The sequence below is a fragment of the Lutra lutra genome, chromosome X (genome assembly GCF_902655055.1).
Source record: "Lutra lutra chromosome X, mLutLut1.2, whole genome shotgun sequence".
NCBI classification, from domain to species: Eukaryota; Metazoa; Chordata; class Mammalia; order Carnivora; family Mustelidae; genus Lutra; species Lutra lutra.
Window position 1 is genome coordinate 28,612,118 of NC_062296.1, and position 19,738 is coordinate 28,631,855.

The following is a 19,738-nucleotide window of genomic DNA, read 5'->3' on the forward strand; positions in this document are numbered from 1 at the left end:
AGCATCTGCCTTAGGCTCAGGTCATGATCTCAGGGTCATGAGATTGAGTCCTGTGTTGGGTTCCCCACTCAGAGGGGAGTCTGCTTCTCCTTCTGCCCTCTGCCCCTCCCCATCACGCATGCTCTCTCTCTCAAATAAATAAAAATCTTAAAATTTTAAATTAAAATAAAAAATGCAGATATAAAAATAAGAGTATATATATAAAGAGTATATATGTAAGTATATATATATATATATAAAGAGTATATATATAAAAATAAGAGTATACGCCTCAGTGAGGACTGGGTTTACACAAGCTTACAGAAGTTTTCAAAGAACATTTTCATCTATACACCCAGAAAAAGGGAGCATGTTGTGCAAAGAACATTAAGAACGTAAAAAGACAACTTATAGAATGGGAAAAAAAATATTTGCCAGTTACAGATCTGATAAGGGTTTACTATCAGAAAATATAAGAACTCTCAGGGGCACCTGGATGGTTCAGTCGGTTGAGCATCCAACTCTTGATTTCCGCTCGGGTCATGATCTCAGGGTCATGAGATTGAGTCCCTTGTCAGGCTCTGAGCTCAGAGGGGAATCTGCTTCTCCCTCTCCCTCTGCCCCTCCCTCCACTCGCACTCGTGCTCTCTCTCTCAATAAAAATCTTTTAAAAAAACCTTAACCAAAAATAACCCTCACAACTCAACAACAAAAGACCAACAACCCAATTTAAAAGTGGGCGAAGGTCTTAAATAGACATTTCTCCAGAGAAGAAGCACATAAAAAGATGCTCAAAATCATTGGCCGTAAGGAAATACAAACCAAATATCACAATGGGATAACATTTCATGTCCGCTTCACAGCTCTAACGAAAAACCCAAAGTAACAAGCGTTGTTCAGAATGCAGAATGTATGTGTCGCCAGTGGGAAGGTAAAAGGGAAAGCAGTTTGGTGGTTACTCAAAAGGTTAAACAAAGAATTATCCCATGAAACCTGGCAATTCCATTCCTAGGTATATACTCAAGATTAATGAAAACATATGGCCACACAGAAACGAATGTCTGTAACAGCAACTATTTATTACAGCCAAAAGGCGAAAACAACGCAAATGTCTGCCACAGGATACACAAATAAACAAACTGTGGGATAGCCACGTGATGGAAAATCATTCTGCCATAAAAAGGAATGAAGTCCTGATCCACACTATGACTTGGATGACCTTTTAAGTATCATGGTAAGTGAAAGAAGCCAGACACAAAAGGTCACATCTTCATTAATCCCTTTTGATGACACATCCAGAATAGGCAAATCCAAGAGAGACAGAAAGCAGATCAGTGATTACCAGGGAATGGCAGGTGGGGTGGAGAGTGATTACTTAGTGGGTGGGGGTGTTTTTCTGGGACCGTGAGAATGTTTGGGAACTAGAGAGAGGTGGTGGGTTCCGAGCATCACAGATGCACTCGTTGATCCTGAACTGTACACTTTCAAATGGCTAATTGCATGTTCTGTGAATTTCACCTCAACAGAAAAGGGGGGCACAGAAACAATTGAGCTCAACTGGAGGGAAATTTTCCTTATCTTTATGGCTGCTATCTCTTGACACTTTTCAGCCCATGCCATAAATATACAGAGAAAAATTACATACCGGTGTCCTAGAAACAATGCCTACATCTCATGTAGAACGTCAGGGGTTCTGCACAGACCTTTACAAGCCTCTAAGGAAACAAGAGTAGTGTCCCTACAGAAAATATCATTTCCTTTCATGTGTAGCGAAGATACATTTTTCTTTCTTCCCTATTAGTTGACCAAGCAGCAAAATGCTCCCTGGGTTTCTAGTAGCCTTATCTTCAAGCTAGTATGAAAGTAGGTACTACGGACATTTTTTAAAAAAAAGATTTTATTTATTTGACAGAGAGAGAGAGAGAGAGAGACAGTGAGAGAGGGAACACAAGTAGGGGGAATGAGGGAGAAGCAGGCCTCCCACGGAGCAGGGAGCCCAATGTGGGGCTTGATCCCAGGACCCTGGGATCATGACCTGAGCTGAAGGCAGACACTTAATGACTGAGCCACCCAGGTGCCCTGGTACTACAGATATTTTACAAAGGGTCTTAGGATGTAATGCTTTGATGAAAGGAGCAATGTCATTTCTTTTCTTCTTTTTTAAAAGATTTTATTTCTTTATTCGAGAGAAAGAGAGAGAAAGGGAGAACACAGAGGGAGAGTAAGAGGGAGAAGCAGGCTCCCCACCAAGCAGAGAGCCTGAATGGGGCTCGATCCCAGGACCCTGAGATCACGACCTGAGCCAAAGTCAGATCCATAACTGACTGAGCCACCCAGGTGCCCCACTACTAGTCTTTATTAATTACCCTTTATCAACAGCTTTGGCTGGCAGACTAAATTGGAAAAACTGCTCATGGTAGGACTATTCCTAGTGTCTTAATTACATCCCCCAGGTCAGCTGTCAGAACCTTTAGTCTCCCCATCGAACTGAAAAGAATAGGCTAGGCTTATGCCTCTTCTCATGGCAACAGGGAAATTCAGAAGCTTTTTTGAGTGAAGGTTTGGTGAAGACAACACTGAATTTTTTACGTCCTGAGGGGAAAGGGGGGGAACGGCTGGATTAAAATGTTTTAAGAACCAGGGGCGCCTGGGTGGCTCAGTGGGTTGGGCCGCTGCCTTCGGCTCAGGTCATGATCCCAGGTCCTGGGTTCGAGCCCCACATTGGGCTTTCTGCTCAGCGGGGAGCCTGCTTCCTCCTCTCTCTCTGCCTGCCTCTCTGCCTACTTGTGATTTCTCTCTGTCAAATAAATAAAATAAAATCTTTAAAAAAAAAATAAAATAAAATGTTTTAAGAACCACTTATATAATCGAAATTTAAACTTATATTCTACATGTTTTACCCTTAATTTCCTTTGGCAAATCTCTATGAATGTAAAGTCGGATTCTCATTTTAGGATTTCACAGGATTTTGAAGGACAGGAACTTTCAAATTAGACAAATATTTCAAAACTACACAGTTAAGTATCTATATTCTATAATAAAATACAAATGCCCTAATATAATGAACCTTCTAGTTTTCGGAGGATGCACAGTAGAGGGATAGTGACATAACTACATGACTGTTTTTCCCCCCAAAACATAGTTGAGGCCAATGATGCCCATGTTTAAATGACCTACCTCAAATTCACGACGTTTCTCATAAATTGGAATGATCAACTTGGAAATCTCAGAAATTACTTCGTAACGTTCTGCTTTCCATAAGCCATCCACACACTGTTCTAGCAATTCCAGCAACACTTCCTGCATTAAGAGCAAAACGCAATCAGGAATTAGAGATGGTTTGAGGGTTCTAGGCAAATAAATTCTGAGCCATTTCAAGTACACACGGAACAAACAGAACGTGCACCAAAGGAGCAGGGCTTATGCAACTCTACTTTTTAAATCAAATACTTGAAATACTTGAAATGGAAACCCTTCTCAAAAATATGAAAGTAATCCCTGACAATAGTGAAGCGTACCTATTTATTTCATTTACTCACACAATGAAGATGTTAACTGTACTTAAAAGTGTCACCCATTAAGAAAGGGTATCTTTAGGGGCGCCTGGGTGGCTCAGTGGGTTAAGCCTCTGCCTTCGGCTCAGGTCATGATCTCAGGGTCCTGGGATCGAGCCCCGCATCGGGCTCTCTGCTCAGCAGTTAGCCTGCTTCCCCCTCTCTCTGCCTGCCTCTCTGCCTACTTGTGATCTCTCTCTCTCTCTCTGTCAAATAAATAAATAAAATCTTTAAAAAAAAAAAGAAAAGAAAGGGTATCTTTAAAAGGGGATGCATTATTTGTTCTGACTGGAGAATGAATGAAGGTCTGATGGGATAAATCCCACTAAGCCTCTGAATGTTGTTTCTTTTTTATACTGAAGCTGTATTTACGCATAATATAACAGAGTCTTGAGAAGATCTGAGAGACTGTGGACTCTGAGAAACAAACTGAGGGTTTTGGAGGGCGGGTGGGGGTTGGGTGAGCCTGGTGGTGGGTATTAAGGGGGGCACGTATTGCATGGAGCACTGGGTGTGGTCTATAAACAACAAATTTTGGAACACTGAAAAAATATATAATTAAATTTTTTAAAAAAAGAAGATTTGACAACTTTCAAGCTCTTGTGGGAGTGATACGAGTGTTTATAAAAATGAAGTGATTTTGGTAAAGAATGCTTCCTTTCTGACTGTTGGCCCTAAAATTGGGGGAGGATGAGAGGATAATAGCTCAAGATAGAGATATCTGACCTTGCCATAAAATAACAGTTGCAACAAATAATTTTATGACCATCTCATGTTCTCAACAATGAAAAGATGAAGCCCATTACCCCGGCTAGCCAGAAGTCTTAACAAGTTTGCTTCTCTCTTGAAGAGATAAGATGCTCTTGAGATTTAAAGAACTGAATGCTAAAATGGCTCTTTTTCTTTTTTTTAAAGATTTTAATTTTATTTATTTGACAGACAGAGATCACAAGCAGGCAGAGAGGCAGGCAGAGAGAGGGGTGGGGGAAGCAGGGTCCCTGCTAAGCAGAGAGCCCGATGCAGGGCTCGATCTCCCAGGACCCTGAGATCATGACCTGAGCCGAAGGCAGAGGCTTAACCCACTGAGCCACCCAGGCGCCCCTAAAATGGCTCTCATTGTATACCCTTTAGGCAATTCTGAACTCAGCTTCTTCCTAAACTATTTTTTTCACTTGTGTTTTTCCCATTCAGCCAAGGACAACATCCTATGAACTCTTAGCTAGAAGACTTAAGAGTCATTTTGACTCCATCCCTGGGATGGGTTCAAGGGTGTCCCTTGAAAAGAGATGCTGAAGTCCTAACCCCCAGTTACCTCAGAATGTGACCTTATTTGGAAATAGGGTTACCTAGGATATAATTAATTATGGCACAATCACACTGGAGTAGGTGGGTCTTTAATCCAATATGGCTGGGATCCTCCCAAGAAGACAGAGACTCGGGGGAGGACCCCATGTGACTACAGAGGCAGAGTCTGGAGTCGAGGAATGCCAGAGACCAGCTAGGAAGAGGCGAGGAAAGATTGTCCCCAGAGTGTCAGAGGGGAACATGGCCCTGCTGACACCCTAATTTCAGACTTCTAGATGCTAGAGCTGTGAGACGATACATGTGGGTCCATTATGGCAGCCCTGGAGACCCAGTGTGCTCTCTCTCTCCACTCATCCTCTCGTCAGCTTGTCGCCAACTTCTGCCAGTCTGACTTTTTTTTTTTTAAGATTTTATTTATTCATTTGACGGACAGAAATCACAAGTAGGCAGAGAGAGAGGAGGAAGCAGGCTCCTCAGGCTGAGCAGACAGCCCGATGTGGGGCTCGATCCCAGGACCCTGGGATCATGACCTGAGCCGAAGGCAGAGGCTTTAACCCACTGAGCCACCCAGGCACCCTGCCACTCTGACTTCTTAAATGCTTCTTAAATCTGACCCTTCCTCTCTACTTCCACACACACTGCTAAGGTTCAGGACTGCATTATTTTTTTGCTCACTGATCCTCCTGCCTCCAGCCTGACTACTTATAAATCTATCTGCTGTAGGCTTCTGATTCCAAAGGCAAACCAGACCACGTCCCTCTCCCCTTCTTAGAATTTCAAGATGGCTGCCGCTTCATTCACATAGCAAAGGACAAGATCTTTCATCTGGCACATGAGGCTTGCAATAGTCCAGCCGACGCTTCTATAATCTCATCATTCATGGTGCCCAGCCTTGTACTTTATGCTCCAACAGCAAAGAGCTACCAGAAGTTTGGGGCACCACAGTGTGGCCCTCACTCTGTGCCTTTGCCCATGCTGGGCCTGACGCCCTTTACTCCCCTTCCAGGGGTTAACCCCTTTAAGACGGCTTAGATATCACCTCTTCTGGGATCCTTCTCCTATTTAACACTAGATACCTTTTATCCTGCTCTGAGAATTCACTGGGTGGATATATATCCCTCTACTTGCCCATTATCTTTGTCTGACTTTCCAAATGGGCTGCGAGTTTTCAAGAGTAGTAACGTTATCTTATTTATATTGGTTTCCTCAGTCATTAGTATAGTGGCATCGAATGCTGCTACTTGAAAAAATGTATATTAAGATTCACTAGCCAAATTAGAATTCCTAACAACGGCGGGAAGGAAGGACTTTGGGAGAATTAAAAATCTCTTACAAACTACTGAGTCGCAGAAATGTAAAGCTGGCTTATAATGGGAAAAAATTTTCATGGTAATAGAACAAAGCAGGAGATAAGAGAAAACTGTGCCTCCAGCAATAGATACAGAAAAAGCATTGGAAAAAACTCAACATCCCTTCATGATATTAAAAAAGAACTCTCAGCAAACAAGAACTAGAAGGAACCTTCTTCAGTCTGATAAAGGGCACCTGGGAGAAACCTACAGGCTGAACACTCTTCTCGTGTAAGTTTGAGAACGGGTCAAAATGTCCATTCTCACCACTTGAATTCGACATGATGAAGGTGCTGGCCAGTGAAACCAGGCAACCCAAAGAGAGAAAAGGCATCTAGATTGGTGAATGTAAAAACGCCTGTGTGTGCAGATAACATGAGTACGTAGGCGGAAAAGCCTCGGGAGTACACAAACCCCTAAAACAAATACGCGTATTTAGCGAGGCGGCAGATTGGAAGATGAACATACAAAAATCAACCGAATGGACAGATACTATTAACAACAAACTGAGAAAGAAATCAAGCAATACTATTTACGGTCGCAGCAAAACATCAATCATCTACCAATAAATCCAGCAAAAGACTTCTGTCCTGAAAAATCATGAAACATCACTCTCCGTGGACTGATATATAATTGTAACAAAATGCCCCCAAAACTTCCAGCAGGCGATTTTGAGGAAATTAGAGAAGAGGATTCTGAATTTTATATGGAAATTCAAAGGATGCAGACTAGCCAAAATGACTTGGGGGTAAAAAAAAGCTGGAGGGCTAACACTATCAGATTTCAAGACTTATCAACTTAGAGCAATCAAGATGGTGTGATATTCATATCAAGATGGACAAACAGGGGCGCCTGGGTGGCTCAGTGGGTTAAGCCGCTGCCTTCGGCTCAGGTCATGATCTCGGGGTCCTGGGATCGAGTCCCACATCGGGCTCTCTGCTCAGCAGGAAGCCTGCTTCCCTCTCTCTCTCTCTCTGCCTGCCTCTCCGTCTACTTGTGATCTCTCTCTGTCAAATAAATAAATAAAATCTTTAAAAAAAAAAAAAAAGATGGACAAACAAGTCAGTGCTACGGAATGGAGTCCAGAAATAGGCTGTGCATACCTAAAGAACTGAAATTTGACCAAAGTGCCAAAGTAATTCAATTAGGCGAAAGGAAATTTTTTCATTTTCCCCCATATGGTGTGAACCATCTAACTATCTGCCTTTGACCTTGACTTCTATCTGATTCCAGGCTCAAAAATGAATTCTAGTTTACAGACCTAAATATAACATGTATAGACAAAGTTTATAGGAGAAAAGGTAAGGGGGTGCCTGGCTGGCTCTATCGGAGGAGCGTGTGACTCTTGATCTCGGGGCTGTGAGTTTGAACCCCACGTTGAGTGTAGAGATGACTTAAAAATAAAATCTGAAAAAAAAAAAAAGGTAGGACAACACCTTTGCAGTCTTGAGGTAAGCAAAGATTTCTCAGACCAGACATAAAAAGAACAAACCACTAAAATGGTAAGTTGCACTTCATCAAAACCAAAACTTTTGGCACAATTAAAGACTCAATTAAGAAATGAATAAACAAATCAAAGACAAATCTGCAGCACATGTATCTGACAAAGAACTTAAAACCAGAACATTTTTGGTTCACAATGGAATGCCTGGGTGGCTCAGGAGGTTAAGGGTCCAACTCGCTCAGGTCTTAAATCTCAGGATCATGAGTTCAAGCCCTGCGTTGGGCTCCATGCCCAGCATGGAGACTACTTTAAAAAAAAAAGGAAAATATAAATTAAAAATTCAATGAGATACCAACTCGAATGGCAATAATAAAAGAAAGATTAGCCACGTCAGATGTTGGTGAGGATGGGGAGCAACTGAAACTCTCGTCCTTTCCTGGTGGAGGTATAAAATGGTCCAACCACTTTCAGAAACTCTTGGCAATTTCTTATAAGATTAAATACACAACTTCCCTAGGATCCAGCAATTTTACTCCTAGGTATTTACCCAAGAATAATGAAAGTATAAGTTCACGAAAGGTCATAGATTAAGAATGTTTAGAGCAGACTTATTCATATAACAGCCCCGAAATAGAAACAAGCCAAAATTCATCAACAGGAGAATGGGTTCAGGAAAAAAAAAATCAGTTATCAATACAATGGAATATTATGTAGTAATGAAAAAGAACTTTTGATATACTTAGCAACATCGATGTATCTCAAAAACATCAGATTAAGCAAAAGAAGCCAGAGGCAGAGGGGTATTTATTGAATGGAATGAATAATTCCATTTTTATGACACTGATATGGGCAAAATTAATCTATGGTGATAGAAATTAGGTGGTAGGGAGGGGAGACTGACTGGAGATGGGCGTAAGAGAACTTTATGCAAGAATGGATATGTTCTATTTTTTGTTTCTGCTGATAAGTCACATGGATATATACAACTATCAAAATTCATCAAACTGTTTGCTTAGGAATGTGCCAATTACATCCTTAAAAACTACTGCAGGGGCACCTGGGTGGCTCGGGGGGTTGGGCCTCTGCCTTTGGCTCGGGTCGTGGTCTCGGGGTCCTGGGATCGAGCCCCATGTCAGGCTCTCTGCTCGGTGGGGAGCGTGCTTCCCCCCTCTTTCTGCCTGCCTCTCTGCCTGCTTGTGGTCTCTCTCTCTGTCAGATAAATAAATAAAATCTTAAAAAAAAAAACAAAAACAAACAAACAAAAAAACTACTGCAAATCACGGGATGCCTGGGTGGCTCAGTTGGTTAAGCATCTGCCTTCAGCTCAAGTCAAGATCCCAGAGCCCTGGGATCAAGTCCCACATTGGGCTCCTTGCTAAGCAAGGAGCCTGCTTCTCCCTCTCCCTCTGCCACTCTTGTGTTCTCTCTCTCTCTTCCTGACAAATAATAAAATCTTAAAAAAAACTATTCCAAATCAAAGGTCAGACATGCAGTTTTAGAAACAAATTAAATTTCATTATTATTGGTTTTTCACGTATGTAAATACAGGCACTAAATAGACAACCATTTGTACTTCACAATACTTCACTCATAAATCAGTGTCAGTTATTTTTCCTTTGGCTCAAGCATGAGGAGGAAGCCTTCTTCCATAAGCTGAAACATACAAAGGCTTTTCTGAACATGATTCTATCTGTATACATCAAATAAAATGTATAAATTATTACTGAGAACACACGAGAGTTCCAGCAAATGTGTTTACATAGAAAACAGATTATAGTTCTTGACTAATAGGAAATGTTGCCGTTCTCCTTGAAGGTATCTGCCTCAGGCTCAAGGCTATTTCTACGAATAAGCTGTAGCTGTTATTTGGAAGACAAGAATGTAACTTCAGTTGGGCTCAACCATTTATCTTCCATAACTCCCCTGAGTTCTTCCCCTGTCAGCCCATAAGAACTGGAGGTCTCTTGGAAATCATTTAAGTCTAGCTAAGACCCCCCGCCCCCCAAAAGTGTGAATTAACTTCCCCAAGGCTTCACAGTCAAGCACTGAGCTGGAATTAAAATGAAAGTTTCTAGAGTATCTGTTATAACTGACTTAGCAAACATGTCGTAAATATCTACCCTTCTAGGTTCTGGAGTAAAGTGTAACATCACTGTCAAGTGTATCAGCCACGAAGCCTGACACTTCCGTAGTGCCTAATGAGCTATAGAGAGCTTTACATTTGTTTTGAATTGACCAGGATGGTATTGTCCCTATGTTACTGATGAGGCAAGAGACCCATATAGGAATAGTTAAAGCTTCTAAACATGTCATTTTAGCTACATGAACTACAGCTAACTTGAGATTGTCTTGTATTAAAAACAAAACAAAACAAAACAATTCATTCAGTATAATAAAGTATATCTCTGTCACTTCAATCTGATTGCTGATGTTTCTTAATACAACTCTCAAAAATGTATTTCTATAGGACTATAACCCCTTAAATTTCTGGTTTTATTCATTTTTTCATCTTCCCACTCTTTGCAAACTTCTTTGTGTTTCAGTCTTTGGTTCTCTGGTTTTCACTGGCTCTGTTACCTCCCATACTCACTCTGCTTTGGTTCTCAACAGATGACTTCCAGATGTGGCTCTCTGACCCTGATCTCTCTCCTCAGATTTGGTTCTAAACTCCTAGAAGCCTGATGGTTACTTCCGTCGTGATAACACTCCTACTCCAAATTCAACATACATCAAAGATGGAATTCATCATCTTCCCTGGAAAATCATCCACCTGTAGTTTTTCTGGAATATCCAAACCCAAAAGCTCAGAGCTACCTTTGACTCTTCCCCTTCCTGTTCTTCTCCCAGCAGGCCTTCCTCCTTTCTTCACAGTGCTTCCTGACTCAGTCAGCAGGTGGGTTTCGGCCCTGACTGCCTCACATCTAGACTCCTGGGCAGCCCTCTCTCTAGCCTCTATCTTCAATACGTCTCCCACATTACTGCCAAACTACCCTCTCCATTTCTTTGCTTTCATCCCACCATCGTACTGTCCTCATTGTCTGAGAGCAATTCAACATTCTCCTGAATAAAGCCCAAACACCCAGTTTCTCAAAAATCTCACCTCAACTACTTCTCTTCTCTATGTGAACCCAACCGGGTTTAGCCAAAAGGATCCATTCTACTGCCCCAAAGCCTTATACCTTCCCACCTTGTAGCTTTTGTCCCTGCTAGTCTCCTCTCTGTTAGACCACTTTCGTGGTGTCCTCTCTCTTCACCCTTCTCTAATCACAGCTCACTGTTCTACCTCAGCTCAAAGGCACCTCTCTCACCTTTGACTTTACATGGAACACACTGTGTGTATCATTCAAATGGCACGGTCCTGCTCCCCACCCCACCCCCATTCTGTGTAGGTGGATTAGCCATTCAGGTAGGCACTGGAGGTCAGTGAGGGTTTGGCCCTGGCTGATTATTTTATAGCACCTACATCACCAGGTCCAGGGCCTTGCTCATAAGCCAATAAATGTTTGTTGACTGACAACTGAAGCCGTTTGGTAGCCATATGAAATTTACAGCGAAATTTTCCATGTTTAAACAGACTCTTTGGCATACTCTGCTGAGCGGCTACATTGTGAGCTATATTTTTTTAAAGGAGGTTTTTCCAAAGTATGTTGACCCTGATCTGGTTACTGGGATGGCAGTTTGAAGATAATAAATATCGCCTCTCTGAAGCCAGACGATAGGATCCGTTCCAGAGTCAGGGCTCCATATTCCAAATAGGGACATCTTGGCCCTGGGAAGGTTTCATGTTTACAGTTCATCAGTCCTTAGTTCCCTTCCAAATTAAGTTAGCTGTAATAATTTTTTAATATAAATTTCAAGAAGTTAAATTCCTATAACTGGCATTGCAGGCCCTGGAATCTTACTTCACTATAATGGACATCCATCATTCCAGCATCTTCTTTCATGGCTCCTTCTTCATCTATATTGGGAGTAATTTTCTTGAAGGCTGAACATCCATTAGGGAATAATTCTGTATGAATAGAAAGCAGTGAAAGGAATTTATTTTTTTTTAAAAGCGTTTTTTTTAATTTTATTTTTTTCAGTGTTCCAGGATTCATTGCTTATGTACCATACCCAGTGCTCCATGCAATATGTGCCCTCCTTAATACCCACCACCAGGCTCAGCCATCCCTCCCCACTCCAAAACCCTCAGTTTGTTTCTCAGAGTCCACAGTCCCTCGTGGTTCGTCTCCCCCTCCAATTTCCCCCAATTCACTTTTCCTTTCCTTCTCCTAATGTCCTCCATGTTATTCCTTATGTTCCACAAGTAAGTGAAACCATATGATAATTGACTTTCTCTGCTTGACTTATTTCATTCAGCATAATCTCCTCCAGTCCCATCCATGGGGGAAAAAAAAAGCATTTTGTAAATAACAGCCTTACAGGGACTGGTTACCTTTAAAAATGAATGTGGATATTTTCGTACCGATCAAAGTCCTAAGCTCGATTTTCAGTCTGTAAACAATTTTACAAATGGTTCCCATCTACTACACATTTTACCAGTCTTTTCCCCCCAAACGCGAGCTCAGGTTACCAACAAGTATGATTCCTTCTGGGACTCTGCCTCATCTTCAAGGGCCAGTAGAGTCCCTGTTTCCCGAGTGTCATCTAACACTTTGATCCTGTATGTTTCTGGCTTGTCACCTAATCAAGGAGGCCATGTACTTTTCAGGTAACCAGAGAATGGATTTTTGTAACCATTTCTAGCTCCTGATCTCACTGTAGAATTGGGAAAGGAAGTGGGTCATTGGGGGAAGCCTAGCCCAGGACTTGTAAGAGAGGCAGAAAGAGAAAACATATAACAGGGCTAAAGCATCATCCTTGGAGAAAAGGGGCAGACCCTGGGAAAATCAGAGCTTTCAGAGTCCGATAGCTTCAGGTCTAGCACTAATTGTGTGACTCGAGCTCTGCTCATCTCCCTAGAACTGTAAAAAGTTTCATCAGCTGTAACACAGAGATAACAGCGACTTCGTGAGAATTAAAGGAAACGCAAAGGGTTTAGAACAGAACCTAGCATGTAAGGAGTGCTGAATGCAAAGCTACCAATAAATAAATGGGTTTTTCCAAGATAGGACAATTGTTGCCAGCTGGTACAGTGAATGAAGCTATAGCTGGACCCCGGAGAAGCAGCAAGTGAGCTCAAGCTGAGGACAGCTGCTGTAGGACTGTGGACCAAGTGGTTCCTGTCAAGTGAAGAATGTAGGTACAGAGGGCAGGCCACGTGGGTGCCAGCCACATTCTGGACAGGGGAACATGTCCCAACAACTCCTATAGTGGCTGTCTTTATTTACCCTTCCGTAGGTGGGCTGGAATTTAAGAGTTACAGAAAATCCAGCCTCCTTATAAAAGAATCTGCTAGTGGGTGAAAATTGGCTGGTCGCGAGAGAATAAAAATTGTTGGCAATCTATCGTTCTAGAACCTCTGGGATAGTGATGCTTAGAAAGCATGATCTACTCATGGCGGAAGCCCGGGAAAGCTCCCCAAGGTGAGAGGTTGGGGAAAACAGAAGGAAGATTTAAGAGAGTCGGACTTTATATTTAAGAGATTTCTCAGAATTTTGGTTAAAAAAAAAAAGGTCACGTATCGGGGCTTGGATTTTGCCAACTCCTCTTGTCTACATGAAAGCTAACTAGACATACGCTGCCTGGGAAGATGCTTGCTGGAGCATGAGTTATCAAGGAAGCACCATGCTTCTGAGAGAGAGAGAGAGACAGACAGACAGACAGATAAATGGGGTTTGGGTGAGGAAAGATGGGGTTATTCTGAAGTCCTTTTTCAAGAATGGAGAAACACATTGGGGGCAATCAGTGGATTTCTGAGAGGGAAGGAAATGACAATGAAATTTACTTGGACCCAATGGACTTTAGGGCCATTTTTTTTTCAAAGAAATTAGGTAATAAAAGACACTTAAGATAGGGCATGACACATTTCGTTTCTAAAGATAAGCGTGCCTAAAATGATCCGTCATAGACTTCTAGAGTGTTCTATTCAAAGCGCTGGACCACAACAAGATAAGGAACCTGCACCAGAACATGAATCAATACATCATTTCCTTCTTCGACAAAGTCTACGGGGGGGGGGGGGGAATGTCCCCTGAATTAACTATGCTCAGTTACATAGCTGATTTACATTCAGGATAATACCCCTTATCTTGCTGGGGACCAGTAACAGGTCTGATTCAGCCATTCTTTGGGTAGTGCATCCGGAGAACGTTTTGAAATTGAGGAGAAAATGTCCCGTTTGAGCACCTCGGTGAAGTCAAGAGCCAGGCAGGATGGAAGAGGGCCCCCAAAATTGAGCAAAGCGATACAGTGTAGTCCTTGACAGAGAAAAAAGCATCAGTCCCTGAAGGCCTCTGACCGCTAGGTCCGTAGGCAGGGAAAAAATTCCTGTCTGATCTAAAATTTATTAAGGGATTCCCAAATCTAGGATTCTTCTAGAATGCTGTGATTTAGGGGAGGACAAAAGGAGGCACGCTCCTATACCAGAGATCTGATGAGGCTAAAGCATCATGGGAGAGAGTCTCCCGGTATAAGTTGTAAGTAGGAGGAGGGCAAATTATGGGTTGGTTTTTTTTCCCTCAGAAACTAACAGGTCAACACCCACTTTCCGAAGTGGGTGTTGACCTGTCAGCTCGTGGTCTGCTGCATCTGGTGACAAGACGGCTGTTACGGATTGCTAGCCTCCGAGTTCACTATCACACTAAGTGTGTTTAGCTTGACTCCTATGCCTGACGTAACTCTACCCAGAGGAGACGATATCCCCTTGTTTCCTTAAGTTATTGGCACCCACCAAACTGTCCAGTGATCAGAGGGCCCTTTTGGTTGTGAGGGTCTTTAAAATGCTGGAAAGATTTTCAGATGAAGCGAGTTACTGAATCTAGAAGTGACCCGTGTCTACACCCCAACAGAGGGAGGCGCGTACTTCAGGAACCTCACGCAGCTCCGTGTAGCACTGCAGAAGGTGATTTTCCAGAGTCCGCTATGGATCTTCCGGGGCATACGACCTGGGTTCCTGACCTTGCCCTTCACAGCTATCGCTGCTCTATTCCTGACTGTTGTCCCAGGGAAAGCAAGATGCAGACTGCCCAGGGACAGACCACCACCCTGAGCACAAGTGATCGGGGTGGGGTGGCGGTAAAAAAAAGTGGGGAGGAGTTTGGAGGATGGGGAAGCAGTAGAACCCTTGATAAAGGAAGACTGCTGGTCAGAAGGGTAAGAGGTTGAAAGTCCTGAAAGGAGGGCAAAAGAGGGGAAAGGCTGTGATTGGCAAGGAATCAGGAAATAAAAAGCCTACAGGACTTAAGCTACCAGATTCAGGGTAGGAAGACTTGAGAAAGGGAGCAACATTACCCTATAAGAAATGAAAAGAACAGATTCGATGGGAAAGGAAATTCCTTTTTCTGGGTTGTTGGGGGAGCCCTCTAGGACGGCAGCTTTGTCGAACCTTGGATGCCAAGTGGTGGTGGAAGAATGCAGAGACTTGACTCTTATCTCCCCCGACCCCCCCCGCCCCACGGGGTGGCGGGGAGAACAGTTGTGCCTGCCCTCAGGAAGAGAAGAGGGAGAGGTACATGAGGTCTAGCTTAAAAGAAGGAGATCTAGAATAGTTGGGGGTTCTCAGATAAAACAGAAATGGGGACATTTAGACCTGGTTTTCTTTTATATCCGTGGGGGTGAGAGTAACTGACACCCAGTAATCATCACCACTTAGAGGTAACAGGTAAAAGGAAGAGAACGATAATCCTTAAGGTCTCTCTGGTAGGAACAGCAAGAGCTTTGGCTGACTGAGAGAAGTGGGGTGGGTGTGACAGGGAGAAATGCACATCTCCTTCCCCTTTCCCTTCCGGTTCAGGCCTGAAACACACAAAAAAAGGATCTAGAAATGGCCGTTGCTGGTCTTCTGGTGTCAGCCCCAGCGGGGAAGGGGCCAAGCCTTTGCTTGCTTAGGAAACCACCCAATGGGACAAATTAGGTTTTTTTTTTTTTCCTTAAAAACTCTAAACAGGAAAACATCTGTTGCCAATATGTGAGCTGGTCAGTAGCATTTCATTTCATCTTGATTAGAAGTGCTTTATAATGACTTCAAGAGAAATGGCATAGAAGGAGAAAACAAAATTTTTACAATCAATATTTCAAAGATTTGTTATTTTAAAAAAGACTTTATTTATTTATTTGGCAGAGAGAGAGCACAAGCAGGGGGAGCAGGGGAAGGAGAAGCAGATTCCCCCCGAGCAGGGACCCGATGAGGGACTCGATCCCAGAACCCTGAGATCAGGACCCAAGCCAAAGGCAGATGATTAACCAACTGAGCCGCCCAGGCACCCAGGTGTGTCAAAGATTTAAAATACATTCTAACTCTTCTTCCCTTTTGTTTTTATTATCAAAGGACACTTAACAGTAAAAAACCAAAGGTTGTAGAATTGCTCAACTATATTTTTGAACTAAGTCTGTCTTTAAGTGTTAATAAAACTTTTTTTTTTAGTTCTGCACTCAACTGTGCTTTTATTTGCCCAGTAAATACCCAGCTCTTATCTAGATCCTGAAGTTCTCAGACCAGGTAACAGGTTAATGGATTAAGTTTCTAAGTTGTGTTTTCACATGTGTTTTAGCAGTCCACATTGCTATTGTGTTTTCACAATGTGTTTTAGCAGTCCACATTGCTGTAACTAGCATAGTTCAATCAGCTAATCACCAAAAGAGGGTGTTCTGGATCATTGGAATGACCAGAGCCAAGGGTAAGGGGGAGCCCTGAGGATTTTACTACTCTGTCCCCATTTTGGAATAAGCTTTGCTAGTTTAACAAGTAGGATTTTCCAAGTCTAAAAATAGATGGCAGCTGTAAATAAATAAGAATGTAAACTCCTCAATTTAACATTATGTTTTCTTTAAAATGCTAAACATTTTTCCCTACTTGGAGAGGGGCCCCTTGAGTTCTAGGAAGGGTAAGCTAAAAAAACCTCGAAGGGATTAAGAAGTAAATATTTAAATGGGGGATGGGCAAAAATGGGTGAAGGGGCATGGGAGATACAGGCTCCCAGTTATGGAATGCATAAGTCACAGGAATAAAAGGCACAGCGTGGGGAATATAGCCAAGGGTATTGTAATGGCATTGTATGGGGACAGATGGGACTCGTGACCATACCATAACGCAGAGGGTTAAATCACTATGCTGTACACCTGAAACTAGTTTGACATTGTGTGTCAACTATACTCAAGTAAAAAAAAATGTTTTTAAGCACCATTTACACTTACTGAAACGTGCCACACGATTTGGTGTTCAGGCTAGCTGCCTCAAGCCAATGTTCAAAAAAACCACAGCAATATTTCTATTTTTTTTTACTTACTATTTTGTCCAGTCTTATAGTGTTAAAGATTAAGGACTGATAATGGAGAGGAATAATCCTTGATTTCTGCTTGATTGTAGGGTCTTTGGACTTGTGGAAACAAATTCTAGGGAAATATTTTAATATTTCTAACCATTTTCAGTAGACATAAAACTCTAATTGTGATTTCTCTAATAAAAAGAGGAGGTAATATTAACCTCACTTATCTGAAAAACACACCTAAGAATGCATTAGTGTGTATAGAGTTCTCCTACCAGTTTACTTGGAATTACAGGTGTACAAGTTCAGTATTTATTTTGGCTGTAATTTCATGGGCAGACCAGGGATGTAGGAAAAAACAAACAAACAAACCCTCAAACGGGGCCTTCTTTTGATAAGTAAGATTTTTCCATTTTAAAACCACCTATGTACTAAAAAAAGGAGAAAACCAGAGTATGCCAATTTCAAACACATGGATTGTTAAAAAAATATTTTGGTACCAAACAAAGGGTTCATTTAAAATGTAAGTAAAATGAATCTCCATTTCAGTTATGACACCATGCTTGGGAAGACTCATTTTAGAGAGAGGTTCTCCCGGGACGTCTGGGTGGCTCAGTCGGGTAAGCGTCTGCCTTCGGCTCAGGTCATGATCCCAGGGTCCTGGGATCAAGCCCCACCTCGGGCTCTTTGCTCAGCGGGGAATCTGCTTCTCTCTCTGCCCCTTCTCCTGCTCATGCTCTCCGTCTCTCCCTGACAAATAAATAAAATCTTAAAAAGAAAGAAAGAGGTTCTCCCCACATGGGTGGTATTATATGAGGCAATCGAACACTGAGCCTTAGATGTAAAATGAAAGCCATGTAGTTAACTGTAGGAATCCTGGAGTTAAAAAACAAAATAAACATGGCTGTGTTCTCACAGACCAAGGCAGAGTGACAGGACTCCCACAAGATGGTTTCATTTTACCCTCATGTTACTCATTCAACTGCCTTAGAGGAAGTAGCTTGGCCATTATGATAGATAGCGGAAGGTTTCTTTGCAATATCCATACCTGGTCAATTTTTAAACCTAGCTCGAGTAGTTTCTACAGTAGTAGCCAGCAATATCGTTTCTGGAAAGGGAAGCTTTCAGGCAGAGTCTCGAATTAGACCTGCTGGATCCCGAAGCCCTTCAGGACCACTGACCCCCTTTCTGTCTTGCCCGCCCCGCTCCCGACCTCCCCTCCAGCTCTACTGCCATAATTGATACCTAACACTGTGTAAGTTTAAGGTGTGTGTGTTGATTTCACACGTGTATATTGCGAAACGATTACCACAGCGGTGTTAACCCCACAAGTACTTACCATTTGGGGGGAGATGAGAATATTTAAGATCCACTCTCCCAGCAACTATCAAGTATATAATACAGTTTCTTTAACTACGATCACTATGCTGTGCATTAGATCTCCAGAATGTATTCATCTTATACCTGAAAGTTTCTACCCTCTGACCAACATCTTCCTGTTTTCCCCACCCACCCCCCCAGCCCCTGGCAACTACCATTTCACTCTCTGCTTCCGTGAATTCAACTTTTTAGATGCTACATGAAAGTAAGATCATACGGTGTTTGTCCTTCTCTTTCTGACTCATTCCACTTAGCAGAGCACCTTCAAGGTCCATTTGTATCACCCAAATTGGCAGGATTTCCTTCTTCTTGTGGCTGAATAACATTCTACTGTGTATATGTGCCACATCTTTACCCATTCATACGGACCCGCTTCCTACGTTTTCACGTCACTAATTAGCATCTTTTCATTTCAGCACTTCTTGCAAGGCAGGTCTGGCACCGATGAACTTGTTCAGCTTTTGTTTGCTGGGAATACCTTCATCCGTCCTTCATTTCTGAAGGACAACTTTGCTGGAAAGAGTACTCTTGATTGGCAGTTTTATTCTCTCAGTGCTCTGAGTGGATCACCCCGCTCTCCCTTGCCTGTAAGGTTCTGCTGCAAAATCCACTGATAGACTTAGGGGGGTTCCCTTGTAAGTTACAAACTTACTTTCTCTTGCTGCGTTAGGATTACTTGTCTTTTAAAACAAAAAAAAAGATTGATTGATTGATTGATTGATTGATTTGACACACAGCGAGAGACAGCAAGAGACAGTGAGAGAGGGAACACAAGCAGGTGAGTGGGAGAGGGAGAAGCAGGCTTCCCGCCAAGCAGGGAGCCCAATGTGGGGCTCGATCCCAGGACCCCGGGATTGTGACCTGAGCGGAAGGCAGACGTTTAACCGACTGAGCCACCCAGATGCCCCATGGATTCCTTGTCTTTTGACAGTTTTACTATAAACACGTCTTTAGAGAAGCTCTCTTTAAGTTGAGTTTTTTGGGGATCTATGAACCTCGTGAACATGGGTGTCCAAATCTCTCCCTAGACTTGGGACGTTCTCAGCCAATATTTCTTGAAATAAAAGCTTTCTGTCTCCTTCTTGGACTCTAAGAATTCACAGATTGTTTCCTCTGATGCTGTCCCCAAGATCATCCACAGAAGCTTCTTCACTCTTTCTCATTCTTTTGTCCTTTGTTCTTCTCTGATGAGATCGTTGTAAAGGTCCTGGCTTCTTCTTCTTCTCTTGTTTTTTTCAAAGATCTATTTATTTTAGGGTGGAGGGGCAGAGGCAGAAGGAGAGAGAATCTCAAGCAAACAACCCACTGAGCACAGCACCCGAGATCATGACCAGAGCCTACTCCAAGAGTCAGATGCTTAAC

At 42.6% G+C, this 19,738-nt stretch overlaps 1 protein-coding gene across 2 annotated transcripts in view; it reads right to left on the minus strand.

Moving 5' to 3' along the window:
• The window catches only part of DOCK11 (dedicator of cytokinesis 11), a 187,379-nt gene that overhangs the window by 17,930 nt on the left and 149,711 nt on the right, over nt 1–19,738 (minus strand). For both annotated transcript variants that reach the window (XM_047715225.1, XM_047715224.1), the window contains 2 exons: nt 11,534–11,640; nt 3,157–3,279 (listed from right to left, as the gene is read on the minus strand). In XM_047715225.1, the coding sequence (XP_047571181.1) occupies nt 3,157–3,279; nt 11,534–11,640 (230 nt within the window). The remainder of the gene's footprint in view (nt 1–3,156; nt 3,280–11,533; nt 11,641–19,738) is intronic.